The following is a 13526-nucleotide window of genomic DNA, read 5'->3' as shown; positions in this document are numbered from 1 at the left end:
TTGGCGGCGGACTGCACGCTGAAGGTGGTGTGGCGGCAGGGCAAAGACGACGTCGACAGTAATGGGTTTAACTGCGGCAAGACGGGAGACTAGGGCAGTGTTGGTTCTCTTCTGAGCATCCGGCCGGCGGAAAGCAGCGCAGCCGAGAGAAATAGCAGACGAATCGAGGGCCGCAATTTAACGCGCGGACCGGCAGCGCATTCGGTTTGAGGTCATCGCAGCCCAGTCCTAGGCGGCCGGTTCCAGCGGCGCGGCAGACCAAACCTCAGCACAGGAATTTGCGCGGCCGATCCGAGACGTCACCGAGACCACGCCCACCGGCCACGACTATTGCACCCACCTTCAACACCAAACTGTTTACATCGCGCCGTCGACATTGTGTGTCCGCCTCCAACCACGCGCCATCCCTCGATCGCTGTCAAACCCACCCAATCTACCTCAATCCGGCCGCTTCAGCCGTAGTCGAGCCAAATTCAAAACCTGCGACTCGTTGCACCTGACGAAAATGTCCACAACACCTCACCGCTCCGCCTCGCGCACGCGCGAACCACCCTCACGCCCAACAACACCTCTGCGGCCAACCTCACGCAGCTCACTACGCAGCAGCCACCGACGGTCAGCCTCAGCCTCCTACAACGCAGCAGCAGCAGCAGCAGCAACATCTCCTTCGTCGTCGCACCATGCCAACTCGACCGCAACGCCGCTCGACCAGCTCGAACCGGGCTTCGCCGAGCTGAGCGACAGCATGGCCGACCTCGAGGCCAACATGATGCACCTGCAGCTGATGCACGAGTCGCTGGCGCGCTTCAGCGAGAGCTTCGCCGCCTTCCTGTACGGCCTCAACATGAACGCGTTTTGTGTTGATTTCCCCGAGGCTCCCGTGCACGAGAGCTTTGCGCGGGAGAAGGTGCGCGAGAGGGCGCGCGAGGCGGTTGAGATGGCCAGTCTGGCGACGACGGGGAGGAGGGCTTCGGGCTTCAATGCCGTCGAGGGTGCAGAGGCGACGTTTTTGTGAGTGCTTTTTGCGCGCTGCTGCCTTTTTGTCTGTCTGCATGCCTACCTGTCCTGGCCAGACTTTTTCTTTCTCATCTCAGAGCAATTCGTGCGCAGGAGCTGTAGCTGACATTCTCCCTCACAGGACGACCGACACGTCGTTCGTCGAGAACCCGCCGTCCTCCAAAGCCCCATCTAAATTCGCAACACCGGCTCGCTCGCGCGTCGCTCGCGGCGGCAGCGGCAGCGGCAGCGGCAGCTCGGCCCGTGGCGGCGGCACGACAGCCGGGCCGGGCAGGACGACCCGCGGCGGCTCCACCAGGGGCAGCAGGGGCGGCGGGATCCCCAGAGGTGTGGGGAGGGGGGCAAGGGGTGGAGCAAGATAGACGCGGCGGCGGGTAGATCACAGAGAGATAGAGAGAGATATGTGGCGCCCGATGTCATGTGGCCTCACAGCCTCGAGGTTTTTGTGTTTTGCATCGAGATACCCCAATAGAGCGAGCGAGTGAGCTAGCTAGCTAGCAACACAGCTGTTGTCTGGAGAAATTGCGGTTCTTTGGGTGACAAGTTGGTGACAGACGACAGGCAGCTCCCTGGGCGCGTCCCTGACGACGGATGACAGATCCCATGGTCCCATCATTCCAGCAGCAGTTTGCTCCAGGCGTTGCCTTCTCATCCGTCACGCGCTGTATCAATCCAAACCGTACCAGTCTCATCAACCAAAGCCACGCGTATCATTTCTAGGTAGGTAGCCATCTGACCCCTAGTCCCACTCCCACTCTACGATACCACACCTGTCGATCCAGCCAACAAACCCACAAAGCAAACCAATAAGCTCATCTACCTGCTTCCACCGATAGGTCCACCGACCAAAACCCCTCGCCCCTTCTGAGCAAGCCAACAAGCATTAGACCACCAAGAAACGACAAAAGACATTACGGGTATCAAAGCCCCACCAAGCAACCTTTCCATCCATCCATTCCACGCAGCCTAATTGCAAAAGAAAGACGGAAAAGCTCACGAATGAAAACGACGTCAGTTTGTGACAAAAATCCTGCAATGGTGGTATCGTAGGCAAAGAATCAGAGGGGGAAAAAAAGAACCAAACCAGAGAGAGGACCATGAAACGTGACAAAACCGCGGCATCGTGCGCATGCAAAACGTGAATAAAGGAGAGACGTTTGATTGAGAGGGGAAGATAAAGTATAGGGGGGAGAGAGAGTGTGTGTGAGAGATAGAGAGAGGGAAAGTCGTCAAGAATTGCAAGCAAAGCCAAAAGCAACAGGGGAAAAAAAAAAAAAAAAAAAGTTTTCGACCATCTCCCTCCGTCCCGCTTGCTGCTGCCCGCTGCCGCTGCCGCGCCGCCAGCCCCCGACATCAACGACAAGGTACCTAAGGCCTGCAGGGCTGACCGCCAGGTACGCCACAGCCGGCTCGGATCGCATCGCCGAGCGACCCAAGCGAAGCGAAGACTTTAAACGGACGAGACGTCGACCATGAAAGCGACCTCCATTTCGCAACCACACCGCTTCCACCCAGTACTCCGGGGCTCTGCAATCAGAGCAGCTGTGTCTATCGATGCGAGGGTATCAAGGGTAATGGTAGGGTATCGAGTTTCGTCGCCGCTTCCGTGTACAGTTAGAAACAAGAGAGCTATTGCTGGGTATCATTAAGGTTTGTTGGCAGAACCACTGCCAAAGGCTGCAGACAAATCAGGGCAAAGATGTGCTGCTGCCGCTGCTCTTAGGAAAAGTCACGCCGTGCTCGCGGCGCACAGCCCAGCCTTTGAGGGCCAGGTTGACAACGGACCATGCCATGATTAGCGCCGTAAAACCAACCGTAATGACAAAGGTGAACATGGCATCCAGCTCGTACGACTCGAGGGCGGCAACCGTGTCTTTGTTGCTGACGATGAAGGTGATGCCGCCGGCAATCAGGCAAAATGACGAGACGAGTTCGGACGGCGGACGCGCGGGCAGGAAAGATGTTGGCGGCGACAAGTACAGCATAACGTACGTGACGCAACGCGCCAGAGCAAAGCCCATGAACATGTTGCCCCATTGCTTGTGGACCATGGTCGACAGCATCGAAGACTGGTGGTGCGAGCCCATCATCTTGCCGAGCAGCAGGATGATGATGGCCGGCATGGGGTTCAGCGAGACGCTGTAGGACTTGGGCCGCTCAAAGTGGTCGTCGTCTGCGTGCAGGATGTTGTTCCGAGTGCTCAATATCGAAGTGTTGAGCAGCTCGCGCACCTTTTTGGATTCGATGAGCATGCCCAGGGCACCACCGCCAAAGAACATGACTGAAATGGACACGTGCTCCAGGTCCTGCGCCGTCCATTCGCCTCCCCATGCGGCCAAGTGCTCCAAGAAAACATTGGAGGCGCCGTATGCGCAAATGACAAAGGACTCGGTGAACTCTGCAGTTGGGATCCGTGTCTTGGCGCGGCCAACAAGCTCCTGCGGAGGCTTGACATTCCACGCCCAGCCAAAGTCTGCGAAGCTTCCCATCCAGCGACCGAGGGTCAAGAGGCCATACCAGAAGAAGATGGCGCCCTTGATGTAGTGCGCCAAGATGTTGAAGATGTGGTTGCCGCGCTATCAAGAAGTCAGTCATATGCTGGAAGGGCGCAGAGACGATCAGCTTACAGAGATACCGCCGACTGTGGTCGTGAGAGTCGCGACGGACACGAATCCGAGGACAAGGATTAGTCGCTCAACCAAGACATAGAAGAAGCGCATAATCTTGAGGGGACGATCGCCGATGCGGGGCACTACGCGGGACATGAAGCGGTCCACGCGAGTGTTGCGCAAGAAGCCACGCTTCTCCTCGACATTGTCCGCACCGTCAAATGCAGCGGCTTCATAGTCGTCGTCGTCGTCGTCGTCGTCGTCGTCGTGGGCGTCGTGGAAATGGCGGCGGTCCTCCGACTCAGCGCAAGGGGACAGCGAATGTCCAAACAGGGATCCCGAGTTCCGCTCGGTTCCCTGACCAGAATCGTAGGACATGCGATTGGGTGCCGTCTGCTGGGCTTGCTGCAACCGCTGATATTGCGCCATGAGGGCGGTCGAAAGCGGCTGCGTCTTGGAACGGTTGGTCCAATCGGCGTACAGGTTGACGAGACCCAAGGCAACCCACACGGCCGAAATCCAAAAGACTATCCAGCGCACTTTGTAGTGGGCGTTGTTGGGATAGAGGTCCGGAGTCCTTGCGTCGTATATGATTGCCGTGAACAGGGCGACTCCCTGCGACGCGAGGAAGAGGAACTGGGCGGGAAGTGCGAAGCGTGAGCGCGCAACGCTCAGCATCACCACTGTGGCGAGGTCAGCGCACGAGCTCGATTATTTCTATTTGAGAGTCGTATGCACACCTGGCGGAGCGATGATGATCCAGTTGAGCAGAACAAGCGCCATATAAGTATACAAAAGACCGACGTTTTCCGAGTAGCTCCAGTAGCTCAGAGGCCATCCCTCTTTTCCTGGCGCAGTGAATGCTTCTTCGGCGTGCTTGGGAGCGGCGTCGGCGGCAATGTTCATATTCATGTCCATGGCGGGCATGTCTGCTGTGTGGGCTTCATCGCCGTGGGCAAAGGCCAGCGACAAAAGAGATGCCGCGGCTGTTAGTGCGAGGGTGCGCGATTGCATTCAGAAGCAGTTGGAGGAATAGCAACTGGAGAGAGAAGAAGAGTTTGGGAGCGGGGGGGGGGGAGAGAGAGAGAAAAGACGTGAGAGAGTGAGAGGCGCCTTTGTCCGCTTGCGAGCAACAGAATATAGTAGGCACTGGGCACGGGAAGGTACCGGTGACGAAAGGCGGAAGCGATGGAGCACACAAATAGGTACTGGGCGATATTTTGGGAGAGGCCGGGGCGGGCCAGGTATTTGAGGTCACATTCACATCAGCCTCAGTGGGAATTGTCCCCGAGAGTCGCGATGTAGGAAGTTTCTCGATCATGACGGTCAGTCAGTCAGTCAGTCAGTCAGTCAGTCAGTCGGTCGGTCGGTCAGTCTGCCCGTCAGCCCCAGCGCGCCTCGGCAGTCGACCAGGGCCCGCCATCCCGAGAGATCCGGAAACCTCCCAAGCCGTCGCGTCTGATGGTCACACCAGCCTCTGCCGCCCCCAGTCCCCGGGCAGCGAGCTCACTATCACCATCAGCTTCGCCGTCAGCACGGCCCGCATGTGCTCGTCGGAATTGGGATTTTGGCTGGGCAACTTCATCAGGTGCTACCCACCTGGATATGTAGTCAGAAGCATGCATCCCAGCATGGCGGTCCCAGCCGTCGTCTTCCCTACCCTATGTCAAGTAGGCATAAACCAACACCACCACCACCACCACCACCACCACCACCACCATTACCACCACTACCACCACCACATGCTGCTCACTGCCGCGAATCCATGCCGCCGCATCCTCGACGCCAAGGCAAACAAAAACATATCTTTTCCTCCTGCCCCACCACCCCAACAGCAAATCCTGGGGTATCGTGGCTCGAGTCATGCTCATAGCCTTGCAAGCCCGGCCCCGTTGGCGGACCGCCCGTCATGTTGTACCTATGTAGGTACCTGGACCATCACATCATCACACTGCACATTCAACCCTTGCTGCTGACGCCCGCCATCGCGAACTCGCTCTCTCTTTCCACCACGCCCTGCAACACACCTGATGTTAAATCCTCTACCAAACTGCCCATCCCCAGCCTGTGCGGATCAGCAATGCTTCCTCTTCCGTCCGCTCTTGAGTGGTGGTCGGCTTGCTTGGCGTCCAATGATTTTTGACAGACATAGAGCAGCTCCCGTGCATGACAAACTTTTCAGCATACTGCACCCAGTGCCCGCACGTGGCATCAGCAACACACACCTTGTCGGCTGCTGTTGCTCATATCGGCCAAGAGCAAACCGCAAGCTCGGCCAGCGCCATGCCATTCGGAGCCCGGACTCTGCCAATCCCGAGACAGCGCCGTCCGATAATTGAGCACCTACCAGTCCATCGCCTTTTGCTATACAAGATCGAACAAGATCGGAAAATCTCTGCTGTCCTGCGGCCTCTTTGGCGCTGTCGGCCGCCGTCGCCGCTTCATTACTGCTTTCCGTTGCTTTCCGTCGCCTCGAATGACTCTTTGGACGTAAGCGAGCTGCCCTCCCGTCCAAACTCCGCAACTCCCGTTCGGATGGTTCTCACCGGAATTCTGTTGGTCAGCGGCATGCCAGGATTCGATGAGCGCTTTTGACGTTTGACACCCGTCGCTGCCGGCGCGTAAACAAGCAAGCTCGCCGACTAGAACAACCCCATCCGCCGGCACGGCCTGTCCACACATGAATACGCGAGCTCCAAACTAAGCAATGCATGGAGCCTGGCAGAAGCATCGAGGCTACGCCATGGCAGAGTATCAAGTGTAGCCCTTGCTCACAGGTAGCTACTCCCTGCTCAAGAGTTGGCTGATTGCTTATGTGACTGCTTAGCATAACACTCCAATAGCTATCGACGTGCTACCTGTCTACTACCTGGCTGATCATGCACCTTGTGCAATCGCTGCTCGACAAGATGAGCGCCGACCCAAAAAGACCCAACACCAACACCATCATGTTGTCATGTACTGCCATGACGCCATGGACGCCGGCATCCCACGCGAAACGGACCGGCGCGAACGGATGCGCGATTCTTTCCACTTCGACGGCGGGCAATGCAATCGGGTGACCTTTTCATCATTATTTGTTTGTCTAGACCTCATCACGAGCGGATCGAACCGCGCGACCAGACGTTCCCTGTAGCCGCTCGCAGGATTTGTGCAGATTGCTCGCGCAGGCGTTTCCCGGTTCGTCGTCGGCTGTCGCTCGCTGCTCCGTTTTCTTTTTCGTCGTTCGTTGTTCGGCAAACTCTCCCGCTCCCCGCCCGTGCGCAAGCCTGGTCCGCAGCCCCCCTGGCTCCCGTCTTAGCCAAGTTTTCGAGTCTCCGATCTCGGTTCCTCCTTTGGTGTTTTTCAGTTCTACACTATATATATCATTCTTGCCCCGTGCCTTATCATCGAACAACACTACGGGTCTGTGGTCTAGGGGTATGACACTCCCTTAGCAACATCAACAGCTCTCCTTCTCAGAGAGCTTCAGATCGCGCAAACCATAAATGGGAGAGGTCCCGAGTTCAATTCTCGGCGGATCCAATTCTTTTTGCACTAAGCGAGTGGAGAGACTTCCACTACTATGAGTAAAGAGATGAATTATTAATGTTAATCTTTTTTTCTAGATCCGCTCTACGGCGCACGGATGTAGTATGGCAACTAACTACCTACCTACTTCGGGCTGAGGCTGATTTTGCGCACGGCGCTTGAAGTAGACAGGAGCCGCCTTTGATTCCAGAATGTTTTTGAATCGAACGTTCATGGCATGATCAATCTGTGCTTGCGGCGTTGGCGCGGTGGTGAGCATGTCCCGAAAATGATCGGGAATCGGCTCACCAGCGCTGTAGGTCGAGTCTGGCTTGAGGAAGCCCTGATACTGAGCCGGCATGTCGCGCCGACCGAAGTCGCCGCGCTGAAGCACACCAGGGAAGTCTGGGTGAGGTGAGGCTCGGGAGCGGTGTAATGTGGCATTGCGACGAATTCGAGACCCATCGAGCCAAGTAGACCGGCGCGCCTCTCTTTCCCGCGATCGTTTCCGCTCGGTGCTCACATCACCCTGGAAATCGTCATCATACCACCCGTCCTCCGCCTTGAGCCTTTCATGCAATAGCAGCGCTTCGTCACTGAGAACGCTTTCTCTGCGACGTTCTCCAGTGCCCAGAATGTGGCGCACTAAATGGCTCAGACTGCCGTAATCTTTCTGGGCAGACTGTGGGCAGTAGGGGCACACCCAGCCACGGCCAGGATTTTGCTCCACCAGGTGCTTTTGCATGCGATCCCAACGACTCCGTCGAGAGTGATAAGTTCCCTCCTGGTGTCGCCTCAAATGAACTTCCGAAGCCCATTGTTTGCGCTTTGAAACTTCTCCCACAGTGTTGTCCTCTTCGCACAGCTCGCAGGTGCGATTGGCGACTTTCCATTCGATCGACATGGACAAGGCGTTGGTCAGAATCGTTTCCATGAAGGTTCTTGCAAGCTCTTTGAATGGAAGAGGACGTTCTTCATGAGGAGTCTTGAGGCAAATTTTGTCAGCACATGGGCTACCGAATGGGTAAAAGCCTGCCGTTTCCAACGAATTTGAAGTTCAGGGAACCTGCAACGCATACCTGGGGAGATTCATCGGGTTCACCCTGCTGGACAAAGAGACTTTCGTGCTGGTCGACCGACAGAGTAATCTTGTCAGCTCCTTCACGTGCTGCCTCATCTTCGAGGTCAACCTCTGCGCCAACGTACAGGTCAGTCAAACAGGCCAAAGAAAGCATTGACTGCAATATCTTCAACAGGTCGCTCCGACATTGTGGCACCCAAGTCAAGGGTTGGACCAAGGGAAAGGTAATACCGCTCAAGAGTACGCGATTCCGGGGCATGTCCCATGACAGTGCGCGCATTTTCAAGGCCGACGCGACGAACCAAATCCGATGCAGCTCTACGCCTCAAGGAATAGAATGAGATACCCTGATCGTAGCCAAGAGCTAAACCTCGGTTTACTAGATACTCGGAAAGGTGCGCAGCTTTGAGTGGATGAGGGGGGTTGAGTCGTTGTTCGGGTTGATGGACGGTGGCGCATCATTGATAAGTTTAGGCATTTTTCTTTTTGAGAGGATGGCAGAGTTGATGGACGTTGGCTAACGGACCGCAGGTATTTTTTTTCCCCCCCAGGCAGGATAGTCGGGTTGATGGTCGTTGGTGCATCATTGGTAAGTTCAGGCATTTGGCTTTTTTTTTTTTTTTTTTCTTTTTTTTTTCCTTTCCTGGGCATGCTGGTGGAGATTGATGGTTGGTGGATGGTCAGACATTTGTCTATAGGTGGGCATGGTGTCCGCCGACCGGGGTTTATGGATAGTGGTTCTTGGTCAGAGGACAGTCAGGTATCTGTCTTTAGCCATGGCATGCTTTGCAACAGCTGTATGACACCACCGTTAGATGAATGCATGATGCGCAATCGGCTTCTTACTTATCATCCTTATGACCCCACGTCACTTAACTGGAGAAGTGTCTAGACTGACTTGCTGCCATCTTAGTATGAATTTTAGCCGGCTCCCTCCTTAGTCTATGATTAGTGTGCAGCCGTCATGTGTAGACTCTGGTATTGTGGTCAAGCTGACTTTTTCAGGTAGGAAGTCTATAATAAGCAGAGATCTGGCTTTCCAAGTGCCAAACCCCTTCCTGCGCCTTCCCACAAGAACTCAGCCTAGTTCAGCCCAGCCCAGCCCAGCCAGCCCTCTTCCACATAGCCAACAACGTCGCGGAGTGAATTTCCTCTCTGTATCCAACGCAACGCAACGCAACGCAACGTGGGAAGCACCGTCACTCATTCTTGGCTCTGAGTGACGGGACGGACGGACGGAGAAGAGGGGATAGGCGGGGGGAGCCACACGAATGCAGCGACGAGATGAGATGAGATGAGACGAGGTGAGGTGAGATGAGATAGTTAAAACACACGGACAAACGGGCAGACGGACAGACGGACCTCATAGTGTCTATCTCCGCTGGGTCCGTCTTGTCCCGCCCGTGTCGTGTCGGGTCGTGTCGCGTCCTGAAGCTCAAGCACTACAGATTGCTTTTTGCTGTCGTTGTTGCTTATGCGTTGTGTGGCGTTGTGTTGTGTTGCGTTGTGTCGTGTAGCCACAAAGTAAGGCACGGAAGACGCGGAGGACGCGGGGACGGACGGGATGAACGGGACGCGATAGTAGGGCGCCAGCGGCGGCGGCGCTGCTGCGCTTTTATCTGCCTACCTACCTACCTACCTACCTACCTACCTACCTACCTACCTACAGTACCCAGGTACAGCACATTCCATCAGGCACCGAGCACTCACGTCTCAAGTCTCGTAGCGCACAAGCAAGCAAGCAAGCAAGCACCGCCAAGACTGAGTGCCGGGGTGGGGTACGACGACCCAAGACACGGCGTTGGCGGGCGGAGGCGGAGGCGAAGGCGGAGGGGGAAGCGGAGCTCGCTCTCTCGCGTCTGACTGGCTTGGCGACTTTTCCATTCATCTTGGCCGAGGAGGGAAAGAAAGAGGTGTGAGAGAGAGATGAGAGAGATGAGAGAGATGAGAGAGATGTGGCGCTTTGGCCAAGGGCGCTGTGGTTTGTGATTTGGCTTGGCTTGTTTTTGCGGAACGTCATCAAAGGAGGGGGCTGAGGCTGACGTTGCGAGAAGAGTTGTAGGCAGCAGTGGATGGGCATGGGGATGGGAAGGGAAAAAACGCACGGCTGTTGGGAGGTAGCGACATGAGTGAGTGTTGAAGTGAGGATTTACGGCGAGTGCGGGTGCTGGGTCAGGTAAACGGTGGGGTTGAGGTGGTGTGGTTGACTGAGGATTCTGCTCGCTGCTTGAGAGAAGACTGTTGAGAGAAAGGATACTATGGGTCTGCGGTGGCTACAGCAAACAACAGATCCCTAGGTCAATCTGACGCAGTGAACCAATGATCCCCATAACAATTGATGGTACGACGCCTTCGATATGGTCACAGTTCCAGGCGCCATCATTTCTTCGACACCCACTGCGACACCATGCTGGAGCTCAAATGCGGCCGAAAGACATCGATACCTCTGACTGATAACCGGTCAGCTGGCCAGCTGGATCTTTCGTGTCCCTCCACTCGATATAAGTACTCGCAGCATGGAGACGGCCTCAAGAAAATACCAGGAAGCTGAAACCAACCCAAATCCGTAAAGTGGGGTCACCACAATGTCCTTGGATTCCCATGGCGTCTTACCATCAATTGTTATGGCGAGTACTTGAGAACAATCCCATCGCTCAGTTGGTGTGCAGAGTCGGTAAAGATTCTCTCATCAGTAAGATCCGCGTTGTTGTCATTTTCCCATCTCGACCCGTTGGTCTTCTTTTTCTCGTCTTGGTTTGTCGCCATGAGACAACGAATGCTTCCCGCCCTCCATCAATCATTTGGGTATATCCATATCAACCTGCGCCATTGACTGCAGCCGTCCGCAGCCAAACTCGAAGAACATGAACGCCAGAATCCCAAATTTTCGCCATGCTCTTAAAGATGCCGTGCCTACATACGCAAACAGCTCGTCTCATCGTGCGCTCTCTTACACTCTAGCCCACACACCCTCGCCGCGCACCTCAGACACCTTACCCTCCCCCAGTATCCGCAAATTTCGCAAAACAGCCTTCGCGACGGGCCCTCTGCGGCTGGTGGTGCAGCTCTTGCTGCTGTGTAGGGGAGCGGTGGATGCGCGAGCAGCGTCTGGATTTCTTGTTCGGTCGGTAGGGTGGGCACATTGGCTCTCAAAAGCGGTTCGTAGTCGTCGATTGGCGTAGGCTCCGCCAGCACACTCTCCATTTCCAGATCGATCATAGGAGCCTGCTGCACTCCTCCGCCCGAAGGCGCTGGACTCCCCACCACTGCAGCCGACGGAGTCGTAGGCGCGCTCTCGGTTGTCGTAGTCGTCGCGGCGGCCGCTCTTTTCGCCGCCCTGCCCACGGCGGCAGCACCCATACTGCGCTTCCTGTTCTTCGAGCTCGCCATTGCGGTAGCTTCTGCCGCGCCCGAGCTAGGTGCCGGACTGGCCGTCGCCGTGACAGACTGGCTCCCGGGCCCAACAGAGCCCGCCGCAGCAGGCGCGCCGGTCCGCTGCGCCGCCAACGCTTCCTCGTCCGCCAGCCAATGTGCAAACGTGCGACCGCTCTGCAGAATCTTGCGCACGGCGGGCGTCATTTTCCTGCCCTCCCGCTCGCGCTTCAGAACGCCCCCGCCTCCCGCCCCGCGCGCCTGCGGCAGTGCCACGTCTTTTTGATTGTCGCGGTCTAGCTCGGCGATGCGTTTGAGTATGGCTGTCTGCTGCCGTGCGGGTAGATCGCTGATGGCATTGCCGCCGCTACCGGCATTGTACGCGTCGGCCTGGTGTTGGGATTGGCGCGCCGCGGTGCGCTTGCGACCACTGGGGTTAATGGCTGCTTTGCTCGGGTCGTAGCCAATGTCGGGGACGTAGGCCCAGCCAGGAGCTGGCGCGGGGCCGCCCGTCGTGATGGGTATGACTTCGATGTGCGGCATCGATGGGGAGCGCGGTGGAGGGGCTGCAAAAATAGAAGGGTCGGCTTGATGGTCTTTTGGGTTACAAAGATTTGGTCGACAGGGTTGACCTTCCGATGACGCACAGACCCTTAACTGGATGAGGCTTAGCTGTCGATCCAGCGTGCTCTTGCCTTGCATTTCCTTTTAAGGATGTTGATCGGACATGTCAACCAGGTCAGAATTGTTCTTGACTCACTGCGGGTTGCTTTTTCTGGTACTGAGTGAACGCATCGGCTTTCATTTTTTGTGTCGCAGAGACTGTCCTCCAGGTAACGAACGAAAATTTATGCTACGGTCAATCACCACAAACTCTAACCCTTTTCCGTCCTTCCTCTTGTCGAGAAACGAGTGGATAGATAGGGTGCTTACCTATGCTCCATTTTCTCGGCATAAACGGGAGCAATCGAACTGACAAGCGGCTTTAAAAGCACTGGTAACTGTGAGCAATGTTCCGGACTATTTCAAGATTTGAATGTACCATATTTCTTACCCGAAAACACAATGGCTAAATTCATAGCAGTTGCAAAAAAAAGTACGAGACAGAGCTCTAACCATTCAAGTGAAAAGGTTATGAGTAATCTTAGCTCAACACGTCGTCAGACAATAAGTTTGGCGCAGATAGGGGAGCATTCATGTACATACAGAATTATATAGGCGTAAAGGACGAAGAGCATCCACAAGCTCTGACGAGCGAAAGCCGTTTTATTTTAATGTCTCACGACTTTCATCAAAAGACTTAGGTAGTAAGCAGCAACTATTACCGTCTCCAAGGAGAGCTTAAGTAACCTACATCCGCTTCCTTGTTCTAGTCATGTTTGCTTCAATTATCTACTAAAACTCGGTATTGACTTGACTAGCTTTTCTGCCTTGCTTCATTTCCCTCGTCGTTTCCGATCCTTTTCATTTAAGAGCAACGAGCTCACCGAATTTGAAAGGTTGAAGGAAGTTAGTTGCGTAGCATTCTATTCACTACACTCCCCTTTTCTCAGCGCCTATAGCAAATTTCCAAGCTGTAGGCTCAAGCAAGGCAGCAGCGACACGACTTACGCGTGATTCAGAGCGCCCTTTTCTGCCTCATGGAGAGAAGCAGTATTTCTCGATAATCAACGCGAAGCTAGCATAGTACGGCAGATCAAACAGACACGAAAAAACTCTCGCATAACAATAAATCGTTCGACTTGATAAGGTAGTAAACAAGCGTAGTAGTAGTAGTAGAAGTGTGGTGGTGATTCTGGCGGCGGCGGTGGTGGTAGCGGCAGCAGCAGGCACCCGAAGACGACGTCGCCCACCACGAAATTTCTGGCTTGCAGCGAACACATACGTAAAAACGCTTGACAAAGGCAAAAAGGTAAAAAACGGAAAAATGCAACCAA

At 55.3% G+C, this 13526-nt stretch overlaps 5 protein-coding genes and 1 non-coding gene across 6 annotated transcripts; 3 read left to right on the top strand and 3 right to left on the bottom strand.

Moving 5' to 3' along the window:
* The first annotated feature begins 263 nt into the window (after positions 1-263).
* Positions 264-1443, top strand: IWZ02DRAFT_141176 (DASH complex subunit Dam1). The gene is made up of 2 exons (XM_066761760.1): positions 264-1011; positions 1139-1443. The coding sequence occupies exons 1-2, from the start codon at positions 506-508 to the stop codon at positions 1377-1379; spliced, it is 747 nt and encodes a 248-aa protein (XP_066626466.1). The 5' UTR covers positions 264-505; the 3' UTR covers positions 1380-1443.
* A 1095-nt stretch (positions 1444-2538) lies between these two features.
* On the bottom strand, positions 2539-4955 carry IWZ02DRAFT_141165 (uncharacterized protein). The gene is made up of 3 exons (XM_066761759.1): positions 4367-4955; positions 3645-4309; positions 2539-3593 (listed from the first exon to the last, which is right to left on the bottom strand). Exons 1-3 carry the CDS (start codon positions 4638-4640, stop codon positions 2706-2708), a joined length of 1827 nt encoding a protein of 608 aa, XP_066626465.1. The 5' UTR covers positions 4641-4955; the 3' UTR covers positions 2539-2705.
* A 2074-nt stretch (positions 4956-7029) lies between these two features.
* IWZ02DRAFT_t20 lies at positions 7030-7151 on the top strand. The gene has a single exon. It is a non-coding gene; the product is annotated as a tRNA-Ala (tRNA).
* Positions 7152-7162: 11 nt separating this feature from the next.
* IWZ02DRAFT_141087 (uncharacterized protein) lies at positions 7163-8641 on the bottom strand. Its single transcript, XM_066761758.1, has 3 exons — positions 8449-8641; positions 8216-8328; positions 7163-8121 (listed from the first exon to the last, which is right to left on the bottom strand). Exons 1-3 carry the CDS (start codon positions 8495-8497, stop codon positions 7273-7275), a joined length of 1011 nt encoding a protein of 336 aa, XP_066626464.1. The 5' UTR covers positions 8498-8641; the 3' UTR covers positions 7163-7272.
* Positions 8642-9262, top strand: IWZ02DRAFT_141086 (uncharacterized protein). The gene has a single exon (XM_066761757.1). It carries the CDS (start codon positions 8786-8788, stop codon positions 9107-9109), a length of 324 nt encoding a protein of 107 aa, XP_066626463.1. The 5' UTR covers positions 8642-8785; the 3' UTR covers positions 9110-9262.
* A 1295-nt stretch (positions 9263-10557) lies between these two features.
* On the bottom strand, positions 10558-12394 carry IWZ02DRAFT_512032 (uncharacterized protein; the record flags this gene model as incomplete). Its single annotated transcript, XM_066770552.1, has 3 exons — positions 10558-11130; positions 11172-12294; positions 12350-12394. 3 exons carry the CDS (start codon positions 12392-12394, stop codon positions 11015-11017), a joined length of 1284 nt encoding a protein of 427 aa, XP_066626462.1. The 3' UTR covers positions 10558-11014.
* Between the last annotated feature and the right edge of the window lie 1132 nt (positions 12395-13526).

The sequence above is a fragment of the Phyllosticta citriasiana genome, assembly GCF_038021145.1.
Source record: "Phyllosticta citriasiana strain CBS 120426 chromosome Unknown IWZ02scaffold_2, whole genome shotgun sequence".
In the NCBI taxonomy this organism is placed as follows: Eukaryota; Fungi; Ascomycota; class Dothideomycetes; order Botryosphaeriales; family Phyllostictaceae; genus Phyllosticta; species Phyllosticta citriasiana.
This window is presented reverse-complemented; position numbering and strand designations above follow the sequence as displayed.

Excerpts from the sequence above, each read along its gene's own strand:
- IWZ02DRAFT_141176 (XM_066761760.1), top strand. The coding sequence starts at position 506 with ATGTCCACAACACCTCACCGCTCCGCCTCGCGCACGCGCGAACCACCC. Across the intron at positions 1,012-1,138 it reads GGTGCAGAGGCGACGTTTTT|GACGACCGACACGTCGTTCG; the intron begins GTGAGTGCTTTT and ends TCTCCCTCACAG.
- IWZ02DRAFT_141165 (XM_066761759.1), bottom strand. The coding sequence starts at position 4,640 with ATGCAATCGCGCACCCTCGCACTAACAGCCGCGGCATCTCTTTTGTCG. Across the intron at positions 4,310-4,366 it reads GATCATCATCGCTCCGCCAG|TGGTGATGCTGAGCGTTGCG; the intron begins GTGTGCATACGA and ends ACCTCGCCACAG. Across the intron at positions 3,594-3,644 it reads CCACAGTCGGCGGTATCTCT|CGCGGCAACCACATCTTCAA; the intron begins GTAAGCTGATCG and ends ACTTCTTGATAG.
- IWZ02DRAFT_141087 (XM_066761758.1), bottom strand. The coding sequence starts at position 8,497 with ATGCGCGCACTGTCATGGGACATGCCCCGGAATCGCGTACTCTTGAGC. Across the intron at positions 8,329-8,448 it reads GAATCGCGTACTCTTGAGCG|AGGTTGACCTCGAAGATGAG; the intron begins GTATTACCTTTC and ends ACGTTGGCGCAG. Across the intron at positions 8,122-8,215 it reads AACCCGATGAATCTCCCCAG|ACTCCTCATGAAGAACGTCC; the intron begins GTATGCGTTGCA and ends ATTTGCCTCAAG.
- IWZ02DRAFT_141086 (XM_066761757.1), top strand. The coding sequence starts at position 8,786 with ATGGTCGTTGGTGCATCATTGGTAAGTTCAGGCATTTGGCTTTTTTTT.